Raw genomic sequence first — 17,433 nt, forward strand, 5'->3', positions numbered from 1 at the left:
AGTTTTCGAATATAGATTTATCATTATTAGCGACGCCGCCTGCCCCTTGGCGCTACGGAAATTTATTTATATGGTAAACCTTTTGTTCATGCATGTAAGGTTGTTAGGAGGAGTGTTACACGTCGTATATATTGTTCGGTGTACGCTTTACGTTCCTGAAGGGGTTAATATTGTTAGATTTTTACGAGTCGAGGAGCAAGTTTTACTGCATTGAATTTTATTATGAATTCGATTTGAAATTTATGACTCAAGTATAACGTGCTTAGTGGAAATTGCTTTATTTTTTTTACAATCGGGATATAAACTTATGAAGTGGAGGTCCCCTTCCGAATTGGTTTAAATTGCATTTTATGCAGTTTTAGGAAGTATGACTAAACATTGTTTGGCGATGTCTTTTTCTTTGGTCTTGTTAAATGGCCAAACTAGATATTGTAACGTAAATTTAATTACGTGATTTTACTTATTTACAATTAACTTACAATAAATTTATTTAACAGTAACTATAATTTATCGCTAACAATAACTCAAGCGCATTGAAGTTGGAACTGACTCGCAACACAATTCGGTTTAGTTTATATAGCGAACAACATTATTTCTAGAATGTTCTCGAGTTCTCAAGGACGCTTTAGAATGACAAACACGTCATATTTCTCGGAAATATCAGCCGATGACTCATTTCTCGCCTCGATGTCTATTGGGTTTTCTAGAATATTCGCTACAATATCTTACCCTCAGTACGATGCCCTCGGTATAATCCCACAGTTTTATGAATATACGAAAATCTTTCCAGATAGAAGGTAGGGAAGCTCTTGCTCGTTCAGTAAAAATAAAACATTGAGACAGTGCTGCCAATTGTGCTAACTAACAGAATTTATGTGAATCAATACCGGCACCTTAGGGGTCGTTTTGTTACAGCTTATACCTATATACCTGCTTTAAATCGTACAAACTCCATTTCAACTTTGTTATCCCGTTACAATTTCCTCCGCTTGTATCGAAATCGTGCAGATAAATTTTGGGAATACTAATCAAGGTACCATGCGGGAATGTGCTGTCGTCACCATCTCGGCTGTTAGTAAACAGCGGGGTCGTTAAATTTCATATTCCCTCACTTGAATATTGTTAACTGATCCCAACCGAGTTACCCTCCCTAATTGCTTACCTACATAAAATTAACTCCATTACCACGTATACCAATGGAAAAATCGAGAACTTACGTCCAAAGGATATCTAAAGGTTTTCCTCATAATTGGATTGGAGCTTGTAAGCGCAATTAACATCGTTAAAAATTGCAATTTAATTTGAAACAATTCCAGTATAAAAGTTCGTGGTTCACCGAGCCGATCGTAATAATATACAAATTGCACTGCACGGGAAAGCTCGCGTTTTACAATTATGGAGCGATAAGTCGGTATTCCAGAGATGTTTAACTTCGCTCCGAATTGAGATTGAAAACAAACACTTCCGTTGTTTCAAATTTAAATCGGCAATTAAAATTAATGAACGTTACAATGTGCATCCTCTTACAGTTTGAGTTTCTTAAATTAATAGACGCATTCCATCATTCTCTGGGTTTTAGGTGTAGCTGGGCCTTTTCAGAGATAAAGTCGATAATACATTAAATAATAATTAAAAAATAGCATCAAATGATGATTCCCCCAGTTATAAACACGAAATTAGACCTTTAATGTTATTTTAACATGCGCTTCGGTGGAATTTGGCACTCCACGTAAACAATAGCTTCGTTGTAGCGTTTGTAATGTAAGATTTTCGGAAAAGTCGCGAAAAATAGAAGTTTTAAAACGATTCCCCCGAAAAACTTCCGCTATGGTAAAATCGGAAGGATTTTTTTTTGCGGCAAATTAACGTGGGTTTCCTTTGGAACTATTATTTAGACCGAATACCCTCAAAAACTTCTCGTACTAGTCGCTTCCGATTTTTATTCAGCAAAAAAAATGTTCCCGTTCACTCGCAATTCACATTTTAGTGGATTTCGATTAAAAAAAGTAGTCTCTGGTTTGACTACAAACAAATAAATACGAATTTCCAAATAAAGTTGATCAAATTCCCTTCTCTTTTCTACTTTTTCTGACTTAGAATATTAATTTGCTTCTTGTTCCTGTACAGAAAAATAAAACCTCATGGAAATTATTTACACAAAATATTTATACACGCCTTATAGCTAAACAAAATGTGCATACAACGGAATGAAGTATGGGTTCCCAACTAATGAAAAAATAGAACCAAATTTTGTATCGATCCAATTATAATAAAGAAATGCAATACAAATCTGTTCCATTCAATGAACCTCTACAGATCTATCCTTTTAAGGATGTTACAATTAATTACGTCACATAAGCATCCGCTGGAATCGGAGATGTTCTTTAGGTTATGAATAGTACGGTCCTCCCTTGAAAAAGGCCACCTTTAAGAAAAATTGAAAACTGGATCGCTTTTAGGGTGATACGGAAGAGATATTTTCAGAAAATACTTCAATGTAAGCTCGGAGATTCTTAGCCTCCTGTCCCATTTAAGGGACTCCGAGATTCGGGGACATTGAAGTTTTCAAGGGAAAGATAATCCAAGTGGTTTCCCGTTGCTTTTTTGGATCACAATTTAGTTGAAAAGGTCGTATTTGGACCTTCTCTTAGGTAACAGCCAGGAGGAAATTAAATGGCCATAGCACCCTTAGCAACTTGGCATTGGAAATTGGTGTACCATATGGGCCATCTTTCGGACCGTTGCTGGTGGCACTGTTTTTGTTATTTCAATTGAATATTATTTAACAAAAAACAAGTTTTTGTCTGTGTTGCACGGATAATTTAGCAGTTTGCCTATGTACCTGAAATTGAATTGTTATATTATGCGAATAGACCCGCGCTTATTATCTGCGAAATGTGGGTTATTGTGAGTTTCCGTAAAGTAATAGATTTTAATTTGCCGAAACCTTTCCTAATTATCTTGAGTAGTAGTTTAATTAATATTAGCAGTAAAATATATGACTTCTAAAATTAGTTGGAACATCTTAATTCGTACCCGTCTGAAACACATAATCGTCAAGATGAAGCCAAAGTAATTATAACTTTCCGTTTTGAGTTTCAACGAGTCTCGCGCTCTGCCGTTGTTTCATTTTATCGTCCGGATTTTCGGTTTATGCTTAATTTAGTTCGATACAGAAAAGCGCTTGTAGGACATCAATTTTTTACTCTTCCCTTTTTGTTACAGTTTGTATCGCATTTCCTGGCATGAACGATCTGGATATAACAAGCAACGAGAAGCTTCCAACCTTCGTTACACCGGGACAAACTTATCGAATTGCTACGGGAAGCACCGTTGTTTTACCTTGTCGTATTACGGATCCAGGTCAGTATGTTTGACTACCCTAAGTAAACTGTAACTGTACACAATAGCGACCGTTTCAATACGCCACCCTTAATCGTTCTGTCAATCGGGTACGTCGTTGAATTACTGTCACTTTATAAGAAATCGATATGGGTTACACGAGAACGCTATGCTGGATGTGAATTATAGACCCTGCTAAATTAGAATAAGGATTAAGAGTTAAGTCGTTACGTTAAAGGAGTAATTAAACCCATTTTGCAATTGAGATTTGGTGGGATGGTTAAATTTAAAGTTATTTTAAAAGTAATTTATTATGTTAAATACAATTTGGAAAGGCAAATAATTAATTAACTTTAAATGCCGTGTAGTATATAAAACGTGAATTAGACTTTGATTAATTACTTAAAACTTTACCCCATAATGAACTGGGAGGGTGACGTTTTCCTTTGTAGACTCAGATTTACGTTTCACATTAGATACCTACTTTTCAATGCGTCTACGGTTTGCTGCACACGGACAGAGATCCTTATTTTGACAACTGGGAGGGAGAACAAAATCACTAGTTGATGAAGGTGACACCTTAAAAATACTTTTCTTTGATTTTCTCTGCTTTAGAAAGCTATCATGGAGATCTCGGAAACCTTAGAAGATACGACCGTGGTCAAATTATAGAGGATACGCAATTAAAGAGTTATATCATTCTTTAAAAACAATTCCGATAACTTGCGAAGATGTGCCAGAAAAACCAAAATTTGACCTTTAATTTTTAATTTTTAATTTATTCTGATGCTATTTAAACAGACAATGAAATAAAAAAAAAAACTTTCTGATTGCCACCTTTTGACTATGGGACAAATTTCCTGGAAAGTAGGAAATTTTTCCGATAAGTATTATCACAGACAACATATACTTGTTGTCTGTGGTATTATTCTCGCGCTGCTTCTTTTGTGAATTTGTATTAGGTGCTGTTTTCGCACTTTCTGTATTTGTTTCTTCCGCAAAATAAGAATAGTGTTTTCTACCTCGTCCTTGATGATAACTGAAACCTCGACCTCTGGTTACAAGACTTATACTGCCTTCCTTTTTTTCCAAAAATCGACTGCACCAAAATTTCTCGGGAAAACACTTTTTCTTATTAATTTTGGTGCGTAGAATCCAAAACAATTCGTACTTTTTTGATCAGACTTCTCAATCAAAAGTTATAGACTAGAAACCAATTTCGAAAGAAAATTCAAAGGGCTGTAACTTTTGAACTAGTAGCCCAATCTTGGAACTGTTTAAAATTATGGATTCTACAGGCCACATTCTATAAGGAATTTTTTTTCCGGGTCGATCTGAGACACTTTTCTTTTGGAGCCTCAAAAAAAGGCAGTTATTTACCTTCCTTTTTTACCAAAAATCGACTGCACCAAAATTTCTCGGGAAAACACTTTTTCTTATTAATTTTGGTGCGTAGAATCCAAAACAATTCGTTCTTTTTCGATCAGACTTCTCAATCAAAAGTTATAGACTAGAAACCAATTTCGAAAGAAAATTCAAAGGGCTGTAACCTTTGAACTAGTAGCCCAATCTTGGAACTGTTTGAAATTATGGATTCTACAGGCCACATTCTATAAGAAAATTTTTTTTCCGGGTCGATCTGAGACAATTTTTTTTGGGGCCTCAAAAAAAGGCAGTGTATAACCTTCCTTTTTTACCAAAAATCGACTACACCAAAATTTCTCGGGAAAACACTTTTTTTTATTAATTTTGGTGCGTAGAATCCAAAACAATTCGTACTTTTTCGATCAGACTTCTCAATCAAAAGTTATAGACTAGAAACCAATTTCGAAAGAAAATTCAAATGGCCGTAACTTTTGAACTAGTAGCCCAATCTTGGAACTGTTTGTAATTATGTATTCTACAGGCCACATTCTATAAGAAAATTTTTCGCGATCTTCTTCCTCCAAACGACGCGTGATGGCGAAATACCTACTGCTTGGGTATTTTATTTAATACACCAAAATATATAATTTAACAAGTGTTTTTATTTTCAAACACTCACAAAATTCAAAAAAGTTTATACAATATTAAAAAAAACATAAAAAACATAAATTACTGGTAATTTTCAGTTTATTCGCTCAGCATTTTTGTTATTGTATTCAAAGTTATTTCTATAGAGCTGGTGCTTATTTTTATAGTTTCTAAATTGCGAATTCGTAAAAGTAATTGTTTGTATTCCTCCCATTTTTCATGGAATTATAAGGATGTCGTTGGTTACCTCTACCACAGATTTAAATATACTTAAATCTGTGGTATTAGTTAAATGATGATGTATAAATTCAAGTAGGTTGACACAAATACTTCGATTAACTTGAAAGCCAATTTCCACTCTCTTGCTTGATGCGCTTGAATTTTAAATGAGTTAGGTCAAGTATTTTGAAAATCAAGTTAAGTAGTGAAGCCCTTTACTTAAAGTGTTACTTTACATTGACTGTGTAAAGTTAATATCGAAATTTCAGCACACGGTGCAAAGTCGTGGATTCGTCACAGCTCCCAAAATATTATATGGTTTCATTCACTCCCACATACGGCCGTCATCGATTAATGTAAAAAAACTGTCGCGAAATGGGGCGTAATAGAGCGAGGTTTGAAGCTCTACACACGGAAAATTTTTGTATTCCCGCTGTTTCTCTATTTAACGACCCTGTATTTCTCTGCTTCCGTACAATTTCGTGTAATTACACGGAAGAACAAAAAAGTATATGAAATTTATGAACGTCATAAATCATCGTATTAACACCCTCGAAAATTCGGGGGGGGCTATTTATACTAAAACTTTATTTACCGCTCTTAAGGTGAGCTGGGGGTTAGCGATCCCATAAAAACCAATTTTGTCGGAAGACAAGGAAATGCAACGGGTTTAACTGAAATCCTAGGATGCTTTAACGATTTATGCTAAACGTCCCTTCTTATCTATTCGCTATCGTTGCATATTAAACCCAATTGGACACAAATGCAAAATTTTTCTGCTCATATGTGTTTGAAGGGTAACTTTAGTTTAGATATGATCTTTCATCTTGCAGGAAGTTTCGTATTAGTATGGAAGCGTGGAATAGCTGTTCTGACAGCAGGTCCCGTTAAAGTGACACCAGATCCCAGAGTTCGTTTACTTCCGTCACCAGCTGGCACATCAACTTTGCCGGGAATACCGGGACTCGCCGGGGGCGGATACAGTTTAGAATTAAAAGACGTGAGGCCTCAGGACGCCGGAGATTATGTTTGTCAAATTGGTACCATGGAACCGAGGGAAATTACACACACGCTCGAAATTCTGGGTGAGTTTTTTTTATATTTTATTTCAATTGCTAAAGTTAAGGTCAGATGTATCGCTCCCACATAAATTCCTATATAATGACACCCTTTACGTTATTACTCTTTAATGTGTCGCAACTAAGGCAAGTTTTTTCCTCTCTATACGGCGAATTGGTTTTCAATTTGTCATGCAACTGATGTTTATATTGCATGACCGAGGGAATAATACGAAAACGTACCAACCCAAACAAATGACGCTAATTGCAAATATAAAGCGCGCGAGGGTTTCGAGATGATCTAAACTTCACAGAGAAGCTTCCCACCGAATCCACAACTTGTAGCAGCTTTGAGGTACGAATTAGAACGGAAAGATTAAGATATTAACTATATCCGTTCACATGCGATTACGGTGATTAAAACTTCACTTGATCACCGCCAAAATTGTAAGTTAGACGGTAAAATAATTCCTCCTTGGGGAGTTTAGCCCTAGATACTACCTTGCGAACAGTTCTAATTACGCATATAGATTGCGGGACAATTCCAGCGTGAAGTTCCGGCGAAATGGAATCCATAACTAATGTTAATAAATGTGACGGTCTCAATAAAAATATCTCCATCAGTTGGGGTAGCTGAATATCACTTAATCCGCCATATCTAAAAAAAACAGCTTAACATTGTTCTGCTTTTGTAGTCTAAATTCTCGATTCTTTGGCATTATGAAGAGAACTTCTGTACTTAATAAAATTATCAAGTCCTCGTGTGAGATCGAAGGGACGTCAGCGCATTTTCGTGTGGCAGATAAGTATTCTACGAACCAATTTTGATTCCATCAGCAATAAAGTCTTGTCGAAGACTACCACATTCCCTTTGTCGGTACCCGTTGCCATCTCGTTCACTAGCATTTCGCATTTGAAGTTTTTCCGGGGCTACCACATTCCCTTTGTCGGGAGCATACAATGAGGTTGTTTAACCACACCCGAGCTACAAACCCCAAGCGCACAGAGTGCTGGGTTGAATACAGAACGTATCCCCCACGCGGTATTAGGCTAGTCAAAAACAAAAAAGTTATTGAAATTTATATGATTTGTCGCATTGGTGTAACTTGGAAAAAAATGGCCGCCATCTTGATTTTTTTCGAATTTATTAAATATTTCGTAAAGTATACATTATATCAAAAAAGAACTCAAGAGACTTTTTTTATGGAGAATCAAAAGTTACCTATGATAAAAAAAAGTTTAAGTCTATTGATCAAAAAACAAAAAAGTTATTGAAATTTATATGATTTGGGTAATTATGTGTCGAGATTTAGATGTATTTCAAGAACTTAATGCAGATATAGCAGTTTTGATTAAATCAGGACTTAAAATTATTTTAAATCTGTACCGGTGTCCAAAGAAGATTCATGATATTAACCAGTTACGTCACACACTATACAGGGTGGTGACTTGCGTAACGCATCATAGGGATTTCAATGTAAAATTCATAACATGCGATTATTGGCTCCCCAAATTATTTTAGAGCAAAAATGTATTAAGGTTTTTTGTAGGAAAAATTTTTTTACGGCAATCAACCGTATTAGTTTTCAATTTTTTGCATAATAAAGACGGAAAATTGGAAAATTAAAACCCCCATCTTTTTCAATAACCTGTGAAGCCATGGAATTTTATAATAGAAAAACTACGCCAATATCCGTCATGCCATGGAATGTCTGGTATAAAACAAATCAAATTCTATCAAAAAGTGTTATATTTGGAACAGCGAATTCAACATAAAAAAAGACCAAATTACTAAAAACGGTTTCCTAATATAACAATTTACAATAAATGTTCGAATAAGTAACTGCAAGACAGTAACCAAGTCGATCATAAAATCCATTTCGAACTGCTGCTAATTGATAACTGAATATCTTTTTGTTTTAGAAAATTCCATGGCATCGCAGATTATGGGTTTTATTTTTCCAATTTTCCGTCTTTATATGAAAAAAATTGAAAACTAATACGGTTGATTGGCGTAAAAAAATGTTTTCTACAAAAAAGCTTAATACATTTTTGCTCTAAAATAATTTGGGGAGCCAATAATCGCATGTTATGAATTTTACATTTAAATCCCTATGATGCGTTACGCAAGTCACCACCCTGTATATGCGAATGACTTCAAGGCAAAGCTTAAATTCAGAATTGTGTTTAGCCTCACTACCACCAACCGAAGAAGCTGCCAAACAGCACATTAATATCATGAATCTTTTTTTTAATTGATGTATTGCTCCATGTGAATTATTTGGATATATTTAATGTAGCAGGTAAGTAGAGGGAAGCAAATAATTGAATTTTTTTTATTTTCTTTAGGTAATCGATTTCGAAGCTCACTTCATCATCAGACCTTGCTAAAATATATAAACGGCTCTAGTGAGCCGATAACCTAAAGAAAATAAAAACATTCAATTATTTGCCTCCCTCTACTTACCTGCTACGTTAAATCATGAATCTTCTTTGGACACCGGTACAGATTTAAAATAATTTTAAGTCTTGATTTAATTAAAACTGCTATATCTGTATTAAGGTTTTGAAATACATCTAAGTCTCGACACAGATGTGAATAATTACCCAATTATTGAGTATTTTACTTTAAAATCCTTATTTTCAAAATTGGGCATACAAAACAGTTTTAACTAATTCAGATATTTACCAAATTTAAAAAAATCCATATTGCCAAATCATATAAATTTCAATAACTTTTTTGTTTTTTGATCAATAGACTTAAACTTTTTTTTATTATAGGTAACTTTTGATTCTCCATAAAAAAAGTCTCTTGAGTTTTTTTGATATAATGTATACTTTACGAAATATTTAATAAATTCGAAAAAAATCAAGATGGCGGCCATTTTTTTCCAAGTTCCACCAATGCGACAAAGTGCGATTTTTAAGGGGTTAATAAAGACCCTATTGGGTACTCATTTCCGCAGAGATCACTTTGTTACTAATTTTTTCTACCTTAACCACCTATTTTGACTAGCCTATATAGTAAGGCGATTCGGAAGGCAAAGGGAGCGTCTTAGGAAAGATTCTGTCAGACGACAGAAGAAGTTCCCGTGGCCTCTCGTCTACGAAAGATCCTCTCAAAATAGGCTCAATTAGAGACTATTTGCAACTCCTGAGAATGAATCAGAAGGACTCAATCTTTCCGTCCTGCCAATAAATTTAACTACGGTCGTATATTTACACCAAACAGCGTCCGTTGGGCGATGGGGTGTCATGGAATTCTATCCACTCTCCTTATAAAAGGGACTGAGACCCATTCTACTAGAATCTTTTTAGGGGGAGCTACTCCCTAAATTATATCCCCAATGACTGGAGAAAGCACAGATTTTTGTAGTCTGTGGAAGGAAGGTAGATGTGATTTTCATTCCTAAGGCAGGCAACGGGCCCAGGGACCAACCTAAGAGCTACCGACCTATCAGGTTATCGCCCTTCATCTTTAAAGGATGGAAAGAATATTAGGGCAATATAAAAAGAACATGCCCCTTAAAAAAACCTTCACACCAACCAGTATGTTTACCAAAATGGACGCTCTACAGAGACTACCCTTCATAACCTCATCTCTAAGAATGAGAAAAGCATGCTGGACAAAGAATGCATTTAGGGTGGCATTCAATCATGGTGTCTGGTGGTCAACAAGGCCACCACAACCTTAATGACCGGTCGAAGCTTAAATGTGCTTCAATATTTAGGAGTTGAACAACCATTAAACATTCTTGATTGCTGGACTTCATACTACATGGCTCCCGAATACCTCCACGACAAATCCTTTAAAATGGTCCGGCATGTAAGTATCGTAGGCTTCGCTCCAAGTCAAAGGAAGCGGAGGGAATGGGCCAAATTACGCTCTCTCAAAGACCTTAGGAACCACTCCTACAGTATTTCAAGCCGAGATTACAGCTATAATCAGGTGGACAGAACGTGCGGCAAAAGGGCTATTGGGTGCGAGCATTTACATCTTCTCAGATAGTCAGACAATTCTCAAGGCTCTAGCAGCCTTCTCCCCTGACCTCCAAGCTACTCATGGAATGCCACACAAAACTGGAAGAAGTAACCAGGCGTTACGTGAGTGTGCGTACCAAACCACGAAGGGATAGCCGGAAACGAGGAGGCTAATCACCTCGATAATCCGGTAAAAACATCCCCAATTTGGACGGAATCCCTACTGTTGTGCACCAGCAAGTCTATTTGGAGGAGTGATAAGAAGCAATCTCAGAAATGAGTGGAAATAGCTATGAGAATTTGTCCCTGGACTAATAATAATAATAAAGTCTTTTATTAAATCATGCCACACACACAATTTAACAGGGCGAAGTTCAGATGTTGGGCTACTCACAGCGACCCAACTCTGCTCTTACACTTAACCCTACTATAATGAAAAGAAATCAAAATCTAATTGGGAATTGTACAGAAAAATAAAGAATTACTTTGTAATGGGACAAAAATAAGTACATAAATAACTTTATGAAATACAAAATGTATAAAATAAATAACTTACAGTCACTGGGTTATAAAATTTAACTCAAATCAAACGTTTGCCTAGCAAAAACAATGTTATGAAGTGCCTTCTTAAATTTCCCGACGGGTATGTTTCTTAAACTATTGCTATTTTTTAGAAATATTGTATGAAAATGATCTTTCATATAATGCCGTTTTATGAATTGGTGATATAATTAAGTTAACGAATCTAGGGTTGTTACTAAATTGAATTTTGTTGTATAAATAAACAGGTTCATTCCTTGTTACCACTTTATGGTATAAGACCATCTCATGCACATATCTACGATTTTTCATACTTAGCAATCCGGTTTCTTTTAATTTGTGTGATATACGAGTATGATGATGCTTTCTTATTCCATAAATTAGTCTCAAACAGGAATTTTGAATTTTTTGGATTTTATTGGAATCATAAGTATCCAAACATGGTCCGTACACATTAGTACAATACACAAACTGTAACAGGACAAGTGAGTTACAAAGCGAAATTTTCATTTGTTGATTAAGTATAGAACGTTGATTAAAAATTAATTTTAAATTTGAGTACGCTTTTCTTATCCTATTTGAAACAAGTGATTTAAATCTCAACTTGGAATCAATTTCTAACCCAAGAACTTTCACATCATCTTTAATTGGTAGAATTTCATCGCCCACTTTTATAATTATATAATCTTTCCAGGCCTCTCTTTCTTTTGCTCCTCCAAAGATGATTACAGAGGATTTTAATGGGTTTACTTTTAAGTTAAGTTGTTTCGCCGATTGTAATAAGTCGTTGAGGTCACTATTGATTCTCTCATTCGCAAGGTCTAAATCTTTACTAAAGAAATTATATTGTAACTGCGTATCATCAGCATATTGATAGCACGTTGCATATTTCAGGCAATTGGGGAGGGTGGCAGTGTATATAATGAACAAAAGAGGTCCCAACACCGACCCTTGTGGAACTCCCATTGCTACAGGTGTTGACAATGATTTATTATTATTCAATACTACCTGTTGCGTCCGATCAGTAAGATAGTTCTTAATCAGAGCACACGCATTGTTGCTAAAGCCAAAATAATGCAAAATGCTTATCAATATATTGTGATCTATTAAGTCGAACGCTTTAGTAAAATCTAGTGATACCATCACTGAAGTTTTCCCTGATCTAAGGCTGAAAAAATATCGTCTGTAACATTCAACAACGCGGTGCTGCAGCTATGGTTTTCTCTAAACCCAGATTGTGACTGTGGTAATATATCATTATCAGACAGATGGTATTTTATCTGAGATGCCATAATCTTCTCTAAAATTTTAGAAAGAATTGGTAAAATGCTTATTGGTCGCAATTGAGAATAACTTTCAGGATTACTAACTTTCGGTAGTGGTATAACATTGGCATTTTTCCAAATTTTTGGTACTGTACATGATTTTAAGCAAAAATTTATTATGTAGGTTAAATGTGGTGCAATATAAGGGCAACATAAACACAACATTTTTGTACCAATTCCATCTGATCCAACAGACTTTGTTTTAATACTAAATAACACATTTAAAACATCCATCTCGGTAACTTCACGAAAATGCAACGTACTAACAATTTTCTCACATGTATGCTCGGTGTAATACTTAACTGTATCAGAAGCTATCCCAAGATCAGAATCTACAGAGCTTGTAAAGACTTTATTGATGGCATTCACATCAGATAGATTTGGTGGCACAGTTAATTTATCTTTCGAGTATACATTGAGATCTCTCAAGTTCTTCCAGGGAACTCCCTTTCCTAGCTGTTGGAGTTGGTTTTCCAAAAATGCTTTCTTTTCCCTTCTAATAGCCTGAGTGGTATAATTTCTAATTGCCTTATAATAATTCCAATCTGTGCACGATTTTGATTTTTTAAATTTCATTAAAGCCTTATCACTAAGACAATGCAAGAAGCTGATAAGTTTCCAGAGACTAAAATCCGCTCTTACTAGCACTCACACAAATAAACTAAGGTTATACAAAGACCCTGAAAATCGAGGTAGCTGAGGATAAACCGATTTCCGGAAAGAGTGAGAGTGACGCTATAATAGTACCCTAGCAAATTAAGGAGTTGAAGCGGGAGAAGGTCCTCGGATTTTTTTTGAAACTACCTCTTTCGAGAAAAAGACATTGGGGCACGCCAATATATCCAAGGATAAAACGCGTAGACGTGATATAGCCCAATACAAGGAGGAAGAAAAACGAGACTAGAGGAGGAAGACAATGCGAGAAATTTAGTGAAATAAATTTAAATATTAAGTTTCGAGCTACTTGCACCATGATAAGTTCAGGAACCTGTCAAACCCTGAAAAAACTGAGAATTAATATCATTGACTGTCGAAATTCAAGAAAGCACCATACAGAAACAGTGATCCAGAACGCTATGGTCGTAAAGTAGAGCTTCAAGAAAAAACCACCTAGGAAAAGTGAACAGGAAAAGAAAGAATCTCCTTATAACTGTAACCTATGTGGAAAGAAAGGACAAATGGCCAAGTTTTGAAACCAGACAGAGAAGAAAAACCACTCAAAGTAAACGTAAATAACGTGGAAGTAACAGCGATGTATTCTGAAATAGGAGGATTTCTCAAATATGGGATAAGCAATTGTTGTATTGACCACGGATGTATGTCACACTTCGGCAAAGTGGTAGAGAACTTCAGAAATGTTAGAATACAAATGTAGTGAAGTTAAAACGCGCCAGTAATTCGTCGACGGAGATCAAAGGAAGAGGAACTGTTGAGATTAAGTCGGATTTTAACTGGAAAAGTCGAGGACGTCAGAATTCTACAAACGTTGTACGTTCTAGATCTGACAATGGACCTCCTAGCTGCGGGAATCATAACAGACAAGGGCATGATAGACACCTGAGCCCCCCCCCCCTTCTTCGATGTCATATCAGCCTCCCGAGCTGCCTAGGTTTAGACAGGAATTCTGCACCTCCAAGCGTCGCTTGGTCCTCACCTGAGACCCAGATAGCAGCCTTGCGGAGTGTAGAAAGGCAGGCTCCCTGCAATCCCTGAACGTGGGTACTAGTCTAGTGCATTTTAGGGTGAAAAAATGCTGGTAAAGAATCTTGGCCAGGCGATTTTGTACCACATCCGCCTGGTTAGCCGTTAGCCTACCCAGAGGGTTATTGGTATCTATAATCGCTGCTTTGAGTCTTTGAATCTATCCTAGACGCCAAGGCTACAAGCAGAATATAGCTTCTAAAGTAAAAACAGGCTCGATTTCGCTTATATTTTTCCTTATAAATAGCAAAAGTAAGACAAGAGACTCGGTGCTTCTTTTTACAAATTTTTTAACCAAGCTTGGGTACATCTCCTCTCTTATTCCGGTCCTGTAATATCATAATTCTCAAAATAATGTATACCAATCCTCAGTTTGTTCTGTTTAGAATTTGGAAATCTCATCTTTAAAGTTTCTTAACTCCACCTTGTAGCAAGGAAATAAGGCAACTTCTGACTGATCAAATTGTATTTGCACCACAGGACCGATAAGTTTCAACGAAATTTTAAAATTCTCATTTCAATTACTTACATATTTGTCCCCCTAGTTTAATTTCTTGCAGCATCCTGCGGTATTCATTCTAAAGTAGTGCGGGAAAACATTACAAACTTTATGTGTTCGAAAACCGCCAAACTTTTATACGAAACGTCAACATTATAAAGGTAGTTGGTTGAGTTAGAACTCGCAAATTTAATCTAATTACCTGTCATACTAAATTGAGGTCCGATATAAGCTCGCAAGACTTTTGCAAGCAACTTTAGAACTTCATAAACTTTACGTTTATTGCACATAAAACTTCTCGTAAAGCTGTTTCATTATTGTAATTACTTACCTTAAATTAAAATGAAACTTCCTCCTTAATGTCTCCTTTAACGTTTTGGGAGGACGCGTTTTATATTAGTTCGATAATACTGTAGCCGTAATTGGTTTTGTTACAGTTCCGCCGCGTATTCATTTCGTCAGTCACATGGGACCATTGGAAGTCGTTCAGGGATCTACGGTGAAGCTGGAATGTAGAGCGTCGGGAAATCCCGTTCCAACGGTCGCGTGGACGAGAAAGAACAACGTCCTTCCGAGCGGTGAAAGATCGGTTAACGGATTATCTCTGGTAATCCAGCATGCGGATCGGCATTCCGCCGGACAGTACCAATGTTCGGCCGACAACGGCGTTGGACAGCCGGACAGTCGCCATATAACTCTTAGTGTTCGATGTATGTCCGTGAAATAGTCGGCGAATTTGGGCTAAGCGTTACTGATTACAGATGCTCCGGAAGTGGAAGCCGAGCGCGCCACTGTCCATACAGGGATCGGTCTGGAAGCGCACCTGGTGTGCATTGTTCACGCTGAGCCTCCACCTCAAGTTATTTGGTATAAGGATACCACCCAGCTTGGCACCACCGAACAACACGCGGCCCAATCGCGAGGTAACCGATACACTTTGGTCATCAGGAACGTGACCGATGTCGACTTCGGCAATTACAGGTAAGCACCCCCTAATTGAGGACGTCACTAAATTTCTGCGTGTTACAGTTGCGTCGCTGCTAATATCCACGGTAAAGCAAGAGGTCACCTACTTTTAACCGGAACGGCCGGCCTGGCCGTCTTCGACTCACCGTCCCTGGGCCACGAGAAAGAGGTTTACAACATCTCCTGGTCCGTAAACAGCCACGCCGCCGTCACCGAGTACGAGCTCTTCTTCAGGCAGAGATACCTACACCGATCCCACCACATCCACGACAACGGGACGATCATGAACAGGAACGACCGGTGGAACAGTGTCGTCATCACCGCCCAAGGCATCACCAATCCCCTGCTGCCAGCACCGCCACCGTTCCCTGGCGTAACCAGGCAGAAGATGTCGTACATAATTAGAGGTCTGCAACCGGCGACCACCTACGAGGCGCGCGTACAGGCCAAAAACGTGCACGGTTGGAATAAGGTGTCGCCGATATTCCACTTTACTACTAGAACGAATGGTGAGTAAATAATGTATTTTGGTAAACGCACTATTAATAGAAGGTACAGCTCTTGTATTTCGCGGGTGATTCATATGTTGTCAATTAGTGTACGTTTTTCGCTGACCATGCATTCACTCACCATTACCTTCTTGGCAGGTACTTGATTTTAAATAATTACCTATAGTTGTCACTTCTTAATTCTTATTTAACAATATGTTCAGTTGTAAGTAAACTTTAAAGCTTTTTAGCAAAATAACACAAATTTTACGGTCATTTAGGTGAACATTCCTCTTTTTCAAGTTTCCTGAAACTCTACTTCCAAGACTTGGTTTTTTGAATTTCTTGCTCGCAAAATTAAACACCGACTGACCATAAATTTTCGAATGTATTGATGACAAGTTTGAATAATTAACTAGTTCCAATGTACACTTCCTTTACACATTTTCTTGTTTGTAATTTCAAATTAATTAAATTAAGTGCATGACCACGATCTCTGTGAATTGACCTTGACTTAATATTAAATTTAATAGACGACATTTTGTATATAAAAAACCATCTAATAAACTTTTCATATTGAACTTTCTTTGTTGAAATCAAAACTTTAAATGCAAAACTATTTTTTTTCCTAGTGATTCAATAAATTCACCAAAAAACCATGCAATACCAATGGCTTTAAATTGTTGAAAAATTATTATTTTTACGACAGTTCAAAACCAAATTTTCCTTAATAATTTTTTAATGTCAGTAAAGGATACAGTTTCGTACAAAGTGATGCGAAATATAAATTGGAATTTCCTGTTGGATACCTTTTCTTCTCCGAAACTGTCAGGGAGTTGTTTCTCTTTCAATAAAAACGTCATCCTCAAGTTTGTCGATCGCAAGGAAGCAAAAGCTTTATTTCCGTTAAAGTTTGCTTATCTACTAAAGACTATAACTTTTTGATGGTTACGAATTCAACAAACAAAGTTAAATCTTCATCTTCTGTTGTTGTATTTGTGCATCCCTTTTTGTCAGCTCATTTACCGTCTTTTCTCCTACTCCTCTCCTCATTCCCGCATCCATTCCTTGCGTAGTATTTTCCTCTTTGTTCTTCCCACATTCCTTTGGCGTTCTACCTCGTTTTCAAGCATTCGCTTTCTCTATCGCCCCTTTCCTCGAATCTGACCGATTTGCGCACCCGACGCTATCTTTGTTTCTTCCATTTCTGCTTCCTCCTCTAATGTACAATTCGGTGTCCTTCCGTTTAACCCTAATACCCATTTATAATACCTTCTATGTACTTCTTCCAGTTCCTCCCA

At 36.7% G+C, this 17,433-nt stretch overlaps 1 protein-coding gene across 1 annotated transcript in view; it reads left to right on the forward strand.

The window, feature by feature from the left end:
* The window catches only part of LOC116178902 (protein amalgam-like), a 64,190-nt gene that overhangs the window by 42,288 nt on the left and 4,469 nt on the right, over positions 1-17,433 (forward strand). The window contains exons 2-6 of the mRNA XM_031498555.1: positions 3,226-3,363; positions 6,408-6,659; positions 15,116-15,388; positions 15,440-15,659; positions 15,708-16,153. Coding sequence (XP_031354415.1) covers positions 3,246-3,363; positions 6,408-6,659; positions 15,116-15,388; positions 15,440-15,659; positions 15,708-16,153 — 1,309 coding nt within the window. The 5' untranslated portion in view covers positions 3,226-3,245. The remainder of the gene's footprint in view (positions 1-3,225; positions 3,364-6,407; positions 6,660-15,115; positions 15,389-15,439; positions 15,660-15,707; positions 16,154-17,433) is intronic.

The sequence above is a fragment of the Photinus pyralis genome, unplaced genomic scaffold (assembly GCF_008802855.1).
Source record: "Photinus pyralis isolate 1611_PpyrPB1 unplaced genomic scaffold, Ppyr1.3 Ppyr1.4_LG8, whole genome shotgun sequence".
NCBI classification, from domain to species: Eukaryota; Metazoa; Arthropoda; class Insecta; order Coleoptera; family Lampyridae; genus Photinus; species Photinus pyralis.